At 41.9% G+C, this 18,949-nt stretch overlaps 1 protein-coding gene across 6 annotated transcripts in view; it reads left to right on the plus strand.

Annotated features, from left to right (window-relative positions):
• The window catches only part of LOC144490680 (Golgi integral membrane protein 4-like), a 117,006-nt gene that overhangs the window by 87,398 nt on the left and 10,659 nt on the right, over positions 1 to 18,949 (plus strand). For 3 of the 6 annotated variants that reach the window (XM_078208384.1, XM_078208423.1, XM_078208399.1), the window contains 3 exons: positions 2,479 to 2,555; positions 9,201 to 9,298; positions 16,076 to 16,144. In XM_078208384.1, coding sequence (XP_078064510.1) covers positions 2,479 to 2,555; positions 9,201 to 9,298; positions 16,076 to 16,144 — 244 coding nt within the window. The remainder of the gene's footprint in view (positions 1 to 2,478; positions 2,556 to 9,200; positions 9,299 to 16,075; positions 16,145 to 18,949) is intronic. The other 3 variants (XM_078208392.1, XM_078208407.1, XM_078208416.1) reach the window with 3 other exon arrangements.

Below are 18,949 nucleotides of genomic sequence, written 5' to 3' on the forward strand. Positions count from 1 at the left end.
GCCCCGCGACCCCCACATCGCCGGCCGTGCGACCCCTCCCCACGGCCTGATTGCTGGTCTCCCAGACATGCCCAGGCCAGCCTCGACCCCCTCCCCTTAAATCTCTTGGCCCGCCACGCTAAAAAGTTAGCGCAGTGGGATAGGAGAATTGCCCCCCATATACCTGCCGTTGGCCCATATCCCTTAATATCTTTGCTTAACAAAAAATTATCCATCTCAGATTTAAAATTAGCAACTGATTTAGCATCAACTGCTGTTTGTGGATGTGAATTCCAAACCTCTACCACTCTTTTTGTGTAGAAGTCCTTCCTAACATCCCTCCTGAATGGACTGGCTCTAATTTTTCAACTATGCCCTCTAGTTCTAGACTCTCCAATCAGTGGAAATAGTTTATCTTTATCTACCCTTCCTTTTCAATCAGATCACTTCTTAACCCTCTAAATTCTAGAGAATACAGGCCTAATTTGTACAATCTCTCCTCATAATTAAATCCCTGAAGTCCAGGTATTATTCTTGTAAACTAATGCTGCACTCCCTCCAAGGCCAATACACCCTTCCTAAGGTGTGGTGCCCAGACCTGCTCACAATACTCCAAATGGGGTCTAACCAGGGTTTTTCTATAGCTGCAGCAAAACTTCTGCATCTTTATATTCCAGTACTCTAGATACAAAGGCCAACGTTCCATTAGCCTTCTTGAATATTTTCTGCACCTGTTTATGGTGTTTTGAAGATTGATGGACCTGAAGCCCCAAGATGCTTTGGACATCCACTGTATTTAACTTCATGTCATCTCGAAAGTACCGTGATCTCTTTTTTCGGTCCAAAATGAATATCCTTACACTTACTTAGATTGAAATCCATCTTTTGCCCATTCACCTAGTCCATCGATATTCCTTTATAATTTAATGCTATCATCTATACTGTCTACAATGCCACCCAAATTTGTGTCATCAGCAAATATGACTTCCTATGCAATTTTCCAAGTCATTAATCAATAATGTGAACATGTGAGGCCCCAACACAGATCCCTGTGGGACACCACTAGTCACATCTCGCCACTTTGACCACCTACCCATTATCCCTATCTTCTGCCACCTGCCACTCAACCAATTTCCCAGCCATGTCAGTAATTTGCCCTCAATTCCGTGGGTTTCGAACATAGATAACAGTTTCTTATATGGGACTTTATTATTGTATCCCTGCTGTACATATGGACATGATTGTATCCTGGAACCATCAGCCATATCATCAGAAAATACCACTTGTTTGCCAGTAGCCACCCTTCGATGTTCTGTGATGATGCAAATGCAAACGGCACAGTGGGTTTCTGTGGAATGAAGATTTTGTGACTGTTGCTAGGATACTGGATATTGACCTGCACGATTTGCTACTTGTGGTCATTGCACTAGCAGGACTTTGAGGGAATGGTTTCCCTCTCGGTTCCAGTAATAGGGCAGAGATGACTTGAGATGCCCACAAAGTGATATGCTTAGTTAAATGGTACCCTGCATCTTGAGAAGCTTGCAATCCTACTAAAGCCTTGTGTTCATCCCCCGGCTTGTCTCTGCCAGGACAGAATACAATGTAGTTATCTGTTTTTGAATATAGGATCTCTCTTGCACAGCAGTGGGTGTTGATCTGCGAGACGTTACAAGTATTTCCTGCTCCAGGCTCAAAGGAGCAAGATGCATATAAGTTTATTGCCACGGGCACCTTCACAGCCAGTGGCATTGAGGTCTTCTTCCTGCTGCTGGGAAAGATGAAGGGAGAGTGTGAGCTGCAGTGTTGAGCTCCAAAGTGGCACTTGTGCCAACAGATCAATGTGGCTTGTTGATTGACTTTATGATCCTTTTAATGCAAACATCATTTTCCGCCCCCAGGAAGGGAAGTTTGTACTGAATGGACCAGCTTTTTAAACGTCTGCCCTAAAGCAGTAACACGCTGGGGACGACCCTCAGTCTGTTCAGCCTATTACTTGCAGGCTCACTAATGATGTGACCAATAAGGCATCCAGTGTGATTCATTCCACAAGCGTGTGCGCTTGCTGTTGATGCTATGTTGGGCTTTAAGGGCACTTGCAGGAACCTAAACACACGCATTGTTGAGCCACATAGCTCACCCAGCATGTTCCACGCATTGACTATTGGCAACAATTCTACACATTAACTCATGAGAAATCTTTTTGTAATTAATATGTTCTTCCTTTTCAGTTACTATCTAAATCCCACTGTGATCTCCACTATGGGTGGGATTTTACAGTCTCGCTCGAGCGAGACCAGAAATTCCTGCCCAAGGTCAACAGACATTTCTGTTTCCCGCCCCTCGCCCGCTCCGATTCCGTGGCGGGTGGGGTAGTAGAGTTCCGGCGAATATCTTCTGGTCATGCATTTTGATTTATCAATAGAATTAACACCATTGGTTAGTTAATACTGTATTGTTAATGTACCTTTTCCTTACACTGAATATTTAACATCACAGGCAACAGTCGGATTTTAACAATGATGAAACTGCTGAAGGTGACGATGAACGAGATGTGCATGAGGAGGAGGAGGAGGGTAAGAAGGTTAAATTTAAGGATGTGGTGGATGATTAAGTTGGTTAACAGTCACATATAATGTAATCTTGAACTAGCGTGGCTGGCAAGAGGTTATTTTTTTTGCACAATCTCTTTAACAAAAAAATCGATTGCGAATGATTTAATTCAGAGAATATGTTGTAAATTTAAATTACCTTTTGTGTCGAAAGTGCGCAGAGTTAACTAATGCTGAAGTAAAAATGAATATGTTAAACACTTGTTTTATACTATCACAAGATGTCCACGCACTGAGTCAGGCTATCTAAGGTTTTGCTGTCACTGACAATTGACAATGGGGTGGATTTCATGGGCGGGGGGAGAGGGTGCGGCAAACAAGTTGGGGCAAGCGAAATAAACTGAGGGTCAGATTTGCAATGCTCTGTAAAGTCACCATAGTTCCAGATGACCAAAGGCTGACCTTTGAGGTGGTAATTTAAACTGAGGATTACCACACCGTAGGCGAGGGACAAGCTTAAGAAGGCAGGGCCTTCATTAATAACCTCAGCCGGTACAGGAATTGAACCTGCGCTGTTGGCGTCACTCTGCATTACGAACCAGCTGTCCAGCCAATCAAGCTAAACCAACTCCCCAAACTTGGATGCTCTGTAGACTGGAAGTCTCATCCTTGAGAGCTGCTGGCCAATCCAGCAGTCTCCAACGTGCCAGAGCTTAGTAGTGGGTGCTGCTGGGACTGCAGGGAGGCCTTGGAAGAAGGTGCCAGTGATTGGAGACAGGTAAGTCCCTGGCTTTTACAGCGGGGAGGGATTAGAGCAAAGGTTCCCAACTGGTGTGCTGCAGCATACTGGTGTACAGTGAAATAAGATTCAAAATGATTAAAAATTAATGTAAATAAACTAAATCTAACCTTTATCTTCAGCTCCGTGGTCGGCAACTCCAAGTCCCAATGAATCTTGGGTCTCTTGTGCATGCCCTGGTGAGGAAAGGGCCCCACATGCACCGTTCGGGTTTTTATACTATTGGTCAGGGTATTTCCAATTTAAAACAATCCAAGCCACACATGTGCGATCCTTTTCCGGCCGGCACATTCACAGGACATCCAAGGTTCCTCGGGACTTGGAGATGTCAAACACAGAGCTGAAGGTGAAAGCCCCCATGTGCCTGCACAAGAAGCAAAAATACCCGGAACCCAGGGAGAGGCAAGGGAGACAGGGAGAGATCGAAAAAGAAAGGGCAGAAGTCAGAGAGAGACAAGAAAACAATGTTCCCATTCAGGGAAGAAGACAGAGATAAGAAACAGAAACCAATGAAGCTAAGAAAAGGAGAAGCAAGCTCTAATTCCAGAAGGGGCTGTGAAGAGCAGACCTTAATTAAGGTGGGCTTGGGGGAAGACCTAGTTGTCGAAGAGACCCCTAAAAGAAGCCCTGAAGATTTGAGAAGGCAGTTGAAGATTGGTAAGTCTGTGCTGCGTGGTGTTGGGGTCAAGGATACACCTTTGGAGGAGAAGTTTTCAGCTTGACACAACTGAAGAGCTGAAACTGTGATTGGAAGTTGCTGCTTGAGGACATGTATTGTGGAGTGTGGTGTGTTTGACTAGTTTGCCATAGCCTCTTGGAGAGAAATGAAGAATCTCAACCTGATTCAGATTTGGCCGAAAGGACAGAATCTCAGAGATAAAAGCCAGGTTTGTACACAGCAGAGTGACAGCTACTTGGCCTATGGATTTTGGTGGACCGGTGCTGCCTCTTGCCCTCTCCCAGGATGCCTAATTTGCAGGGAGAAGATCTCAAACCTTGCAATGGTGACAAGTAGGCTGAAGCACCATTTCAATACAAAACACCTTTCACTCTCCAGCTAGGATACACAGTACTTCAAGCGCCTGAGAGAACAAAACGTAAAGCAAAATCAACACGATAAAATGTGCATGGGTTTCAGATAACGCACAGGAGGTGAGTTACCTGGCTGAGCTCATAGGAAAATCAAAGAACCTGCACATCATTGCCAAATCCTTAATTCTGCCGGCATGCAAAATTATTGTGAGAGAAATGTTGGGAGCAAACGCTGCCAAAGAAATCGACAGAGTTCCTCTTTGTGATAATACAATCAGACGGCAGGTTGATGAAAAGTCAGTTGACATTAAACAGGTACTTCAGGAGAAATTAGCAATGAGTGAATAATGTGCCCTGTAGATTGATGACTCCACAAATATTAACAAACACTGTCAGCTCTTAACCAATGTCATGCATGTTAGAATGTCTTCATTTGCAAAGAATTGCCTGGTTACACGGCCGAAAAAGAAATCATTCATGTCATCACTGCTTAACTGGATGGAAACAATCTTAACTGGATCAAGTTCAATGACATCTGCACTGACAGAGCAGCTTCCATGACAGGAGAAGTTAAAGGATTCGTGAGTAAGGTGAATGAACAGAAACCTGACATCGATATCTGTGACCTCTTGTTCAAGATTGCCCCATAAGAGGAAACATTTGGTCTACATGCATCGTGTAAGATTGGCTATTCAGAAATATGGTATTTATTATACTATGTACCAAACCTAGTCAACAACAGCCTTTGAATCAATTCTTCCTTTTCCATGAACTATAGCAAAATAAAAAAGATAAAATACTTCCTCTTATGTTTCACCCATGCCGTTGTGGAGCTATCTGTTTGTAGATGTGCTGGAGTAATTTGTGCTTCCCTACTTTGCTTGTCCTTTCTGTGATGGTTTCATTGAGAACAAGAACTTGAAGTCTTCGCCCATGTCCTACTAATCATTAGAGGTTCCTTGGATCAAACAGCACCAACTGCTGCATTTTCAGTTATTCAGAAAAGGAAACTGTAAGATTGTGATCATGCACTTAATTGATGCTTTGCTTTTGCAAAGGATTAACAATTAATCTCTTGAATCTTTTTAATCAGAGATGACTGATAGTTACTCCAAAATTTCGGCAATCTCTGTCTCCCAGCAAAAGTTTTCATGGGTTTATTTTAGTGGGTGTAGCTTCTGCTTCAAAGAATCAAATAGAAATTGTAACTGGAATCATCAATCTTCAATTTATAATTTCACTGTAGCTTTTCTGTGGACTGCTCTAAAGTGTTACTATTTCTATTCCTGCAATTATTTTTATTAACATGTCCAAAGTGTGTTCAATCTCTGCTGGGAGCAGATATCATAAAATTTGCACAGTAATATTTTAAACCTCGATACAGAGATGTGTGTGTTCAAACCATAAACCAGATCAAAGGTTCTTTATATTAAAAAATTAAAAGCTAGAAGTTACTGTTGATCGTACCAGAACTTAAATTCTAAATTTGTATCACGTTTCTTTGTCCATTATTTTACTGCAGGTATTAAGTCATTTAAAGTTATTGGTTTGGTGTATTTATTATAATAACAGACAAAATTGTAACTTATTTGCATCGAATGTTCATCTGGTCAGTGGCAATACTACCGTCGTCAAACTGGAAGGGAGGGAATTTGAACTTGTGCTTTGATCGATTAAGCAGCAAAGGGTCTGTGTTAGTTACTGGGGATGCCTAACTTAATTAGTCTGAAAACCAAAAGGAGAACATCAGATTCACAGGCTAAAGACAGGTGGCAAAGCTTCCTGGCATTGAAATGAAGGACTGGCCTCAGTCTTGGCCAGTGTTTCAGTTTGGGTTCCGTTAGGGTCACTCCGCCCATAACTTACTGCAACCTTTTTCAAACATGGGCAAAAGAGCTGAATTCCAGAGGCGAGTTGTGAGGGATGGCCCGTGTCACCAAGGCAGCATTTGAGTGAGTGTGGCACCAAGGAGCTCAAGTAAATTTGAAATCAATGGAAATCAAGGCAAAATTCTCCTGGAGTCTTACCCGGACACATACCTAGCACAAGGGAAGGTGGTTGGAGACCAATTATCTCAGCTGCAGGATAGTGCTACAGGAGTTCCTCAGGGGAGTGCCCTCAGCACAACCATCTTCAACTGCTTCATCAATGATGTTCATCAAACGATCAGTAGTAGAGGTGCTCACTGACAACTTCTGTGTTCAGTTCCATTCAGAATTCCTCAGAAAAAGAAGCAGTCTATGCCTGAATGGATCAATGTCATGATGTGGAGATGCCGGCGTTGGACTGGGGTAAACACAGTAAACTCTAAATACACCTGTTGGACTTTAACCTGGTGTTGTTAAAACTCTTACTGAATGGATCAAGACATGGACAACATTGAGGCTTTGGTTGTAAGTAAAATAACATTTGTTCCACCCAAGTGCCAGGCAGTGACCACCTCCAGCAAAGGAGAGTCTGACAACCACCCCTTAACATTCAATAGTATTATCATTGTTGAATCTTCAACCACCAACATCCTGGGGGGAATCACAATTGACCAGAAACCTAACAGGACCAGCCACAAGAGCTGTGGCTACAAAAGCAGGTCAAAGGTTGGGAATTCTGTGGCTAGCAAGTCGACACTTGACTTCCCAAAGCTTCTCCACCACCTACAAGGCAGAGTTCAGGAACGTGATGGAATAATCTCCATTTGCTTGGATGATGCAGTTTAAACAACATTCAAGACATCCAGGGCAGCTATTTAATTGGCAGCCCATCCACTACATTAAACGTTTCACTCCTCTATCACCAGTACAAAGAGGTGTACCGTCTGCAAGAGCCACTGCAGCAATTGACTAAGGCAGACATCACGTCCAAAACCTGTGACCTCTACCAGCTAGAAGGACAGGAGCAGTAGGCACATGAGAACATCACCATTTCCAAGTCATGCACCATCCTGGCCTGGACTTGCATTGCTGTTTCTTCCTCAAAGCTGGGTCAAAATCCTGGAACACCCTATCAAACTGCACTGTGGGTGAGCCTTCACCCCATGGATTGCAGCGGTTCAAGAAGGCTGCTCACTACCACCTTCTCAAATGCAATTAGTGATGGGCAATATAAGTTAATTTTGCTGGAACGTCCATATCCTGTGTATGGTGAGTGAAGCGGCATTATGATTCCTCCAGCTATCCATTAGCTGTTACACCGCATGTGCAAATATCACCAAGAGTACATTCTAGATATTTTCTGGCGATAGCATCCATCGTACGTCACTTCGAACCTGATTAAAAATAAATTCTAATAAAATGCACAGAATGTGGGACAACCATCCTGTCACAATGATGGAGAAAAACACAGAATTGTGCACAGAATATTGAGCTGTAAATAAGACCTGTGAATTTTTAAAAATGGACATACAAGCCAAGGATAACTGAGGATGTATATTCAGTCACTGGCTGAATTGCTGGTGGGTAAACAACTAAGATAAAATGGAATCAAACCCTGTTTCCAGACAAAGATAGATGAAAAGCACGTATGGCATCAAGAAACTAATTGCTATCTCATATGGAGATAATGGGAGATGGATATCATCTCAGCAGGGGTGATGTCCTGTAAGCGGTGTTACAGAGGGATTTGTGAGTTTCATCTGCCAGGAATATACAACGACTGGAATAAAAGCCTGATGCAAAGCTTGGTGAGGGTCGACCGATGATGGGCGTGTCAACGTGTGACAAGGGGAAAAGACAGCAAACCAGCCCCTGCAAAAGTTTACAGGTAACTCTCTCTCTCTCCTTCTGATTGTTGAAGCAAGCCACGTCAGCCAAGGCACAGCTGAAAAGCAAAATAGGGCTAGTTCTCAGTCGTATTGCAGAACATTGGTATCTCAAAAACCGACTATTTATTGCTAAGATCAATGCTATTCAAATCATGAATCATTTCATAACAAGTTTTTTATATATTGACTTTGGACTCAGTTCTCATTTCTAATTTGTATGAATGTATATGGATATGTGTTATCATTTTTTGTGTTTCCTAGTTAATAAATCACTCTTTAACTCAAGAAAGCTGGGTTAAATTGGCTCCTTTTAAATCATAAATATTGGGATTGGGAAAATGATCATAACACTAGGTCATAGAGGTCATAGAGATTTACAGCATGGAAACAGGTTCTTCGGTCCAACTTGTCCATGGCACCCAGTTTTTACCACTAAGCTAGTCCCAATTGCTCGCATTTTGCCCATATCCCCCTATATCCAACTTACCCATGTAACTGTCCAAATGCTTTTTGAAAGACAAAATTGTACCCCCCTCCACTACTGCCTCTGGCAGGTTGTTCCAGACACCACCCTCTGAGTGAAAAAATTGCCCCTCCGGACCCTTTTGTATCTCTCCCCTCTCACCTTAAACCTGTGCCTACTAGTATTAGACTCCCCTACCTTTGGGAAAAGGTGTTGACTATCTAGCTGATCATTATTTTAAAGACTTCTATAAGATCACCCCTAAGCCTCCTACACTCCAGGGAAAAAAGTCCCAGTCTATCCAGCCTCCCCTTATAACTCGAACCATAAAATGTGTTATTCAAATATAGTTCCTCACTATACATACAAATACAGATAGAATAAAAACATAAAATAAAAAAGCAATGTCAAATTCCCTATTGCCATTCTTGGTGGGCCTTCAAGCTATATTGTTATCAAAGATAAATATGTCATACATGACAGATACCATACATGACAGATGGTAAATGTTTTTCCCAAATGTTGTTTCTTCAACATGGTTTGGCTAGAAAGACGTTTGGATTATTAACAGTGGAAACTGAATCAAGTAACAAGGTTTTCCATCATTTTACATATTAGTTGAAGATGAGAACAATCCACATGAAGAAGCTGAAGATGAGGACCCCGAAATAGTAAATGAAAATCATCACACAGATCATGAGGCTATCAACCAGCAGGTGAAGATTGCTACATTGTGATTTATAATGATCTATCTCAAGGGCCACAGTTTCACGCTCTGCCCACCACCTCCCAGGCAGCTACTGAGGTGGCAGGGAGCGTAAAATAGCATTGATGGGATTCCCTCCTGGATCCCTCCTGCCCTCAACCCAGATGTAATTCTCCAATCATGGGGCATCTGGTAAAATTGCAAAAAGAAATGATGGATTTGTTATAATATTAATTTGCCACTGGCATACTGGCACCCTTCATTAAATCATTATAAGAATACAGAACTTTACTGTGACCATTTGAATAAAAAATAGGATTTACAATCAGTTTGATTTTTGATTTTCTATTCTGGTTTCTACATGGAGTAACATTTTATCTCTCTAATTATGGGAAGCCTGCCCAAGCTCCCCCCCCCTCCCCAGGTTGGGGGTCGCCTCAATCTTAAGGCCCCCTCAGACTGGGGCGCCCACCCCTCAGAGACTGGGAAACTCTGGCCCTCCCTCCCCCCTCCCCGCTCTGTCCCCAGCCTGCCCACTGACACCAAGATTGCCCCCCATCTGGGTCCCCAGGAGATATCCTCCCCTCCCCGGAACTCCAGGTACTTAGTTGAAGTGTGGACCCATGACTTACGTCTCAGGCACTGGTGCTGCAGTACCTCTTCCGGCCATTGAAGCACTGTGCCTGGAGGGGCTGGAGAGCTGTCGGCCAATCAAGTTGGCTGACAGCTCTCCATGGCGGGACTACTGACCAAATGTGATCGGAAGTCTAACCTGCTGCCAATCAGGCAGTGGGCAGTTGGTGTTGGCGGGGATGCATTCCCTCCTGACTTTCAGGATGATGGGTGCTGAGAGCTTGTCATCCTGAAAATTCACGCCAAGGAGTTCCAATAACAGAATTATCCAAACCTGATGGTTTGAATTTCTGCTGTAGTGTAGCGTTTAGCACCATAGCGTCTTTACAGTGCAGAAGGAGGCCATAGGGCCTATCGAGTCTGCTCCAACTCTCCACAGAAATTCTTACCCAGGCACTTGCCTCTGTCCTATCCCTGTAACCCTGTGCATTTAACATCTCTGGACGGTGGGGGGCAACCAAAGCACCCAGGAAAAACCTTCGGAGTCACGGGAAGAGCATGCAAACTTCACACAGTCACCCAAGGCCGGAATTTAACCTGGGCCCCTGGTGCTGTGAGGCAGCAGCGCTAACCAATGTGCCACATGCCATGATGTCTTATCAATAAGCAATAGCGGAGTGAATAATTTGTCTCTGGCAAGCAAGGACTTCCTTGCAAAATGAAATGATGGATTCGTCATAATTTGCCACAGGTGTACTGGTGCCATTATTAAAACATTAAAATACAGATTTTTCCTCTGAACATTTGAAAAAAATAGAAATTGCAGTCAATTTGATTTTCCATTCTGGTTTCTACATGGATTGTCATTTTATCTCTTTAATTACGACTTTAAACCCCTCTGTACATCTTAGTAATAGCAATTTGCACTTTTATATTGCCTCTAATATAACCCCATGTCATTTATAGAAGAGAAATGGGTGCAATGCAGTCGCACAATTAGGGGAGATGACTAAATGCATGAAGATGGGGAGAGGTGATGCGACAGCGGAATTTAGGGAGTGAGTTTAAATCAGGCAACTGAAGCCTCAGCTGCCAGTTGTGGAATGAAAAGAACAAGATTGGCAAGAGAAGTGTTGGAGAAACTGAGGTTGGAGTTGATGAAAGAGTGAGTTTCAGTGGTGGTAAGGTTGGGGGCAGAAGGAAGTTAATGTTGGAGAGCTATAAGTGTTCTTCATGATGGATCTGACAGAGGGTTTGAAACTCTTAGCTGAGGGATGAACTGGAATCTGAAGTTTTGCACCACCTGCTGCAGTTCGTGGGAACAACTGGGGGGAGTAATGAAGTCAGATAAGGCTGCCAAAATACTGGCATGAGTTGAACAAGATGGCTCAATTTTAACAGTGTTAAATTATGGATAGATTTCTGAATGATTGTTATAAGGAGAAACAAAATGTTTAACTTGCTTAATTTATAACCCTCTCATGTTTCTGCATGTTGCTTTATTAAAAATATTTATTATGTGTTATTAACTGTTGTTTTTATAATTAACTAAAACTCAGTGTTTTCAACATACAACGCACAATTGTTACTATAGAATCTTCCTGTTACTCTAATCTGCTGCCTCATCCATTACTTCCCATTGTCTGCCATTTTCACAAACCTCCTGCTTAACACTACTGGTTCTCTCATAAATATCAATAAAGCTAATTGGACAAGCTGATATAGTAGTGAATTTGTCTTGCGTATTTGCTTGCTTGTTGTGTCTATCAATCCCTTTCTTTCTCCATCTCATACACAATCATTCTCCTCACCTTCCCTGGCATGCACTTTTCTAACATATTGTTTGAAAGGATGTCTAGAAGGATTACACATAACAGAACATTTTGATGCTATTGCTTTGCTATTTTGATAATTGTACTTGCAAAATGCGGAATGAATTTCCTCTTGGCAAGAAATCATGATTGATGTGTGGTATGCACCCTAACACTCAGGGAAATATTTCAGTTTTTAAAAATATGCAGACTTCCTCTTGCGTAATCATATCTTTCAAGAAAGAGCAAAGATCCAAAACCCCTTGCTTTGATACTTCACAAAAAGCAATTAATTGCAGCATTTTTACAATCGGTAAAGAAAAGGGAGGGGGGGGGGTAGCAATTAGTTCATGTAGCATCACTTCTAGCTCTTCGTTTATGTCATTAAAGGATGGCCTATCTGCCCCGGTGAATTGATATGAATCTGCGCAGTGCTGCCAGAAATGATACTACGCAAACACATTTTCCCCCTGGTATTTTGAATTTTGCGGCACTGCTTCCGTCTTCATTCTCAGTTTAGTAATTCAGGACAAGATTATTGTCCCAGTGTGGGCTGAGAATGGAGGGAGGCAGACTCATTTTGCGATGCCGGCCATCAGCAGGTTTGTTGGAACCATCCCACCACCCAACTATTTTGCAAGCTGTGGGTATCAGTCTAATTGAAAGGCCCGTTACATCACTGGATCTGAAGCCACAACCAGAAATGGACAGTCAACTGCATGACAAATATGAGATAGAGGACCAAATAGCGGTAAGGATAATAAACTACATTGCATCAAAATTGATGGCTTTAGGGTGTCAAAACCAACTGACTCCACTAACGTTAGCAACCTTAAATTTTTACCTGATGACTTGTTTGTCGCAGACATTGTTGGATTGTGTTGTGTTATGCAGCCTGTGTTAGGTTCACAGAGGGAGCCATAACATAACTGTAAGACTGGTAGATCTAATAGAACTCTCATTTCCTGCTGAATAATGATTTATAGGTAAAATAAGAGGAAGCGAAGAAGTCATATAACCAGAAAAAACTTAATATAAATATCATTAAACAGATTTAAGTTCTTTTTTGATAAAAGTTTAATTGCAGAAATAAAAATTGTGAAGGAGAGAGTAACAATTGACCAGCATAATCACAAATTAGTAAAGAAAAGTATTATTGTCTGTCTGCAGGAAAAAAACAGAAGCAACTAGTTGAAAGAGGAAAAGAAATTTTAAAAAGCTGCAATCAAAATATTAAGTGAAAACAGCAGTAAGAATATAGAGGAAAATCAGAAAATAATGTCATCATTTAGGCTATTATTTTTTTGTTAATTCTTTGGAATGCTGATGAGGCAGGATCACTGACCATTTCTTCTACTTTATAATAATGACATCACTAAAAATCAGTTGCTAAGAGTCCTTTGCATTATTCAGATAAAAGTAGGGCAGCTAGTTTCGTGTCCTGGCCAATAAACATTCTCCAGTCAACACCACCAAACATTGCTGTTGTGGGATTTTATTATATAGAAATTGGTGGCGCCTGGAACAATGATTACATTTGAAATGTACTTAATTGATCAGAAAGCACTTTGCCCTGAGGAAATGAAAGGAGCTTTGTAACTGCTAATTCTTTATTTCTTCATAAATGTAAGAATGAGTCAATGATTGGTTTATTTGTCAGCATTTGTATTATTGTAACTTTATATGTGAGAAGGGAGGTTAAAAAAAGAATACTTTTGTAAGCATGAACAATTTTGATGATGCTTAAATAGATACTATTGTTCCAAATTAATTTATAAATAATTGAAAAATACGTAACACTGCTTCATCAAACAACACAAATCATTTTACCCAGAATGACGTTGGCACATGGTTAGCACTGCTGCCCCACAGCACTAGAGACCCAGGTTCAATTCCGGCCTCGGGTGACTGTGTGGAGTTTGTACGTTCTCCCCGCTTCTGCGTGGGTTTCCTCCGGGTGCTCCGGTTTCCTCCCATAGTCCAAAAATGTGCAAGTTAGCTGGATTGGCCATGCTAAATTGCCCCTTAGTGTTAGGGGGATTAGCAGGCTAAATATGTGGGGTTACGGGAATAGGACCTGGGTGGGATTGTTGTCGGTGCAGTCTCGATGGGCCGAATGGCCTCCTTCTGCACAGTAGAGATTCTATGATGTTCCTTTAATGGAGGTGAAACTCAAAAAAATAAGCAATCCAATCAATATTTTTCCAGCTTGGGGTTGTGTTTACACATCATGAGGCAAGAATGTAATCCCTTGAGACATTATCTCATCTCCAAAACTGTATATTAAGCACAAATATTAGGATAGAATGCATCAAGTAAGCTTGTGGTCACTGCTCACTGGCATCTGTAGCCTGAAGAGGCCTTTTTGTGTTCAGAAAGTAACTCATATGGAAGGCGTTGATAACACTAATGGTTTTGTTTTCTTGCCAGCTTGATGCTCAGCATTTTTTTGTAATAAAGTTTATTTATTAGTCGTAAATAAGGTTTACATTAACACTGCAATGAAGTTATGTGAAATTCCCCAAGTCGCCACACTCCGGCGCCTGTTCGGGTCAATGCACCTAACCAGCACATCTTTCAGACTGTGGGAGGAAACCGGAGCACCCGGAGGAAACCCACGCAGACATAGGGGGAACGTGTAAACTCCGCACAGACAGTGCCCCAAGCCAGGAATCGAACCCAGGTCCCTGGCGCTGTGAAGCAGCAGTGATAACCACTGTGCCACTGTGCCGCCCCTAGATAATAGATAATGCAGGAGGAATCCTCTCCTTTATACTCCCATTAGAAAAACAAGCTGTGCGTTCATAGTAATTGAGTACTTTGAACGCAGGAAAAACCTTTGTTGAAAGGGTTTCTAATATTAGGCGATGGCCTAATGGCATTATCGCCAGACTATTAATCCAGAAACCCAGCTAATATCCTGGGGACCCAGGTTCTTATCCCACCGCGGCAGGTGGTGGAATTTGAATTAAGAATCTACTGATGACCATGAAACCATTGTCAATTATCAGAAAAACTCATCTGGTTCACTAATGTCCTTTAGGGAAGGAAATCCTTACCTGGTTTGGCCTTCATGTGACTCCAGAGCCACAGCAATGTGGTTGACTCTCAACTGCCCTCTGAAATGGCGTAGCAAGCCACACAGTTGTATCCACCAACACCTTCTGAAGGGAAACTTGGGATGGGCAATAAACGCTAGCCAGCCAGCGACACCCATGTCCCACGAATGAAAAAGAAATTAGGTTGCAATACTTGTTTTACATCTTATTAAGTTATAAGGAATTACTTAGTAATCTTGCACATAATGTGAAACCTGTACAATAATAAAATGCTGCAGTGCTGAAAATATGAAGTAAAAACAGAAAATGCTGGAAAAACAGCTGAGGATTTGTGGAGAGAGAAACGGAATTAATGTTTCAGATTGATGGTCTCTCGGCAGAGTTCTTTTATCTATTTGAAATGTTCAGAAAAGGAGAATGTTGGAATTAAATTAATGATGTGTTTTTAGATACTATATTCTACTCAGTCCATGATTGCAAAAGTATGCTTGGGTTCTCAGAAACCTTTTAAACTAATGGGTTATAAAATTTGGGAGATGTGGTGGTGTTCTTTAATTTTTTGCAGGGATATATAATAAAATTATACAAGTTAATAATCTTTCTGAGCTTGCATTTTCCTTTTAGGTCTCTCTCCGTCACATCTCATTTCTTAGTTGGCAGGATAAAATTACATCCCTGTTCCCACACTTCCGCCAGCATGGCTCATAAACCAACAATTTTTGAGGGCAGCCCAGATGATTTGTGTTCGGATTTCCAACTCTTTACTCCTCTTTGCCACCTGAGTTGTCTCCCTCAATAGCGAGACAGGAATGAGGTTGTGTATGCACCATCATGTTCCTCTAGCACAGTGTGATTCAGAACACTGTGCCACTGGAACTTTATTATGTGTGATTTTGCCTACAAATGTGAGAAGTTTTATGCATGGAAAATTGAAGTTAGTTACAGTTACTTCGTTCTGAACCAGCCGTGGGCGAATGTAACACCGGTTGAATTATAAACTTGCATGAATCAAGATCCGTTTCCTAGAGAAAAATTAAAGCCTAGGGTAAAAGGAGATTACAAGATAGCTAAGAGCATGGATGGGATTTTCCGACCATGCCCGCTCTAAAACTAAAAAATCCCGCCCGAGGTCAGTGGACCTTTGCATAGTCCCCCCCACCCCCTGCCCGCTACAATTTCCGTGGCAAGCAGGATGGGAAAATTCCCCCCAATAGGTTCAAAGTATGCTTGTTGCTTGAACCTAGGATTTCATTTTGTTAGATTACAGCATTTTACTTTCTTCCTACTTAGCTTGTTTGCGTTGTGGAATGGGTAGATATAATCACTATGTATTGATGTGTGCAGATTGGCGGAAATCCTGATCAACAGGAAGATAATCTAGATGAAGAGTACCAGGATGAGGGAGAAGAAGAGGTAAGGAAATGCATGCTAGTGTAGCTTATGGGATGACACTACAATTTACTTTTACATAGACATTGAAATATAGTCAGCACCCTCATTGTTTTCAGTCGTTGCTTTTTCAAAAAGCTTTACGGTAGAATCTAGGAGCTCTGGAGCATTGAGAATATCAGTGATGAACATACTAACAAATTCACCTGTTCATGTTTAAGCACAGGCATTAACTAATTTAAAATAAACAGATTAAGTAGCATTTGTGAATGGAGGAGATAGGTGGAGTAATTGCTGCTACATGGCATATTTACAACACCTTCTGGCTTTGGCTAAAGATTTTCAATCTGAAGCATTAACCCTGCCTGCCTTGCTGCAAAGATGCTGCCTGAGCTGACAGTTTCCAGCACTTTCTGTCTTTGTTTCAGATTTCCAGCACCTGCAGCAATTATTTTGTTTTAAACGAATGGCTTTACCTTAGAATAGTTGGCAAAGAAATTTCATGTCTATCTTGTATTGTGTGACTTAACTCAGGCGGCACAGTGATTAGCACTGCTGCTCACAGCGCCAGGGACCCAGGTTCAATTCCCAGCTTGGGTCACTGTCTGTGTGGAATTTGCATGTTCTCTCTGTGTCTGCATGGGTTTCCTCCAGGTGCTCCGGTTTCCTCCCACAGTCTAAAGACATGCTGGTTAGGTGTATTGACCCAAACAGGCGCCGGAGTGTGATGACTAGGGAAATTTCACAGTAACTTCATTGCAGTGTTAATGTAAGCCTTACTTGTGACTAATAAATAAACTTTAACTCAGCTGAATATTACATAATATAGTCTCGTGAGGTAAACTGATCTGAGTTCTGCTTGACTGTGAGTTTGCTTCATCCTTTTGGCTATGCAGATAGGGTCTGACAACTAGGGTTGTTGGGAGCAGGAGTGAATGTTAAAGGGACAAGTATAAATCAACATCATGCTTTTGGGAGCATGATTTTTCCTGTGTTGCTGTGTGCAGGAGTTGGGGAACGTTGCTTGTGGAAGATAAAGACTAAACATGGCAAAGAAATGGATATATACCAAAAAGTCAAAAGTATCAGTCAGATGGGAGTCCATTGAGATTATTTCAGATCAACGTGCTACGACTGGGCGATGTGCTCTCCATCACACCCCACTGAATAGCAGCCACACAATCCTTTGGAACTGCATTTACAAAATAGAAATAAATGAAATGGTTTGGAATATGGGGAAAGGGACAGAACTGTTTATGAAGGAAATGGGCCAGGAGTCTTAGAATCTTAGAAACCCTACAGCACAGAAAGAGGCCATTCGGCCCATCAGATCTGCGCCGACCACAATCCCACCCAGGCCCTACCCCCATATCCCTACATATTTACCCACTAATCCCTCTAACCTACGCATCCCTCTAACCTACGCATGGCCAAGCAACCTAACCCGCACATCTTTGGACTGTGGGAGGAAACCAGAGCACCAGGAGGAAACCCACGCAGACACGAGAAGAATGTGCAAACTCCACAGACGGTGACCCAAGCCGGGAATCGAACCCAGGTCCCTGGAGCTGTGAAGCAGCAGTGTTAACCACTGTGCTATCGTGCCGCCCTATTATGTGAATGGATATTCTGAAATTTTGCACAAGGACCCATTATTTATGCAGAATTTTCCTTCAGGATATTAATTTACAAGTTTTGAGTCCCTTGGCTTATTGGGGAGAGCAAGACTCTTGTTTTTCCATGTCCTCCTAGAGTTTTGACAATCCAAAAACGGAACACATTTCCATCTAGTTACCATCTTTATTATTATAAATCCTAATAGGAATTTACCTTAAGCAGCGTCTGTGTTTTTGTTAGAATATTGTATATCAACTGAAAGAAATGATCAACATTGACATGGTATTGCTGCTATCCATATCCATATCCGTAGTGTATCAACATCATATCAGAGCAGGTAAAAGGAATTAGAATACCAGTTTAAAAAGTTCGAGATAGAAAATCCTCCAATTACCATTGAATAGTACTGTTTGTCTTTACATGTATCTGCACATATCTTTGTTGAAAAACAGTACACAGCATTTACTATACTCCTGTGCAACACATTGTTCATAGAATCATAGAATCTTACAATGCCATTTGGCCCATCGAGTCTGCACTGACCACAATCCCACCCAGGTCCTATCCCCATAATCCCATGCATTTACCCTAGCTAGTCCCCTGACACTAAGGGGCAATTTAGCATGGCCAATCCACCTACCCCACGTCTTTTGGACTGTTCTTATATTTTGGTATAAGTTCTTGTATTGCATTAGCTTTTCTGATGGAGTATCACTTCACAAGCCAGATGGCATCACTTTATTTGCTTTATTTAAATTAACTTTTCATTTTGTTTGTGTATAATAAAGTTAATGGCAGACATTCAATCCCTGTACCACTTGATATAGTTCTTGGGGCCTGCTTCTTCGACTTGCTCCTTTGTGATATCATGGCATCATTGAATCATGATTAGCCAACAAGGAAACTACATGAGGAAGAGAGAGATGGTCCCAACAGTAACCCTAGGATACCGCCTAGCAGTATTTCTCCTGAGGTCACGATCTGTTCGAACCCCATTCATTACAGTGGGATTGGTTGGCATTTACTTCACCCAAGGTGTATCCTGAGTGTTCCCCTACCCCATGCTGCTGAAAATCTTACTGCCTGATACCAATGGTGAACAGGATTCTTTCAGCCCAAGATCTCACGCTTTTCCTGACAGGCCGATCTATAATTTTTCTTAATTCATCCCAATTTGCAGGAGGTTTTTCCATTTTTTGGGATTTTTGATCT

Source organism: Mustelus asterias, chromosome 3 (assembly GCF_964213995.1).
Source record: "Mustelus asterias chromosome 3, sMusAst1.hap1.1, whole genome shotgun sequence".
Lineage (NCBI taxonomy): Eukaryota > Metazoa > Chordata > Chondrichthyes > Carcharhiniformes > Triakidae > Mustelus > Mustelus asterias.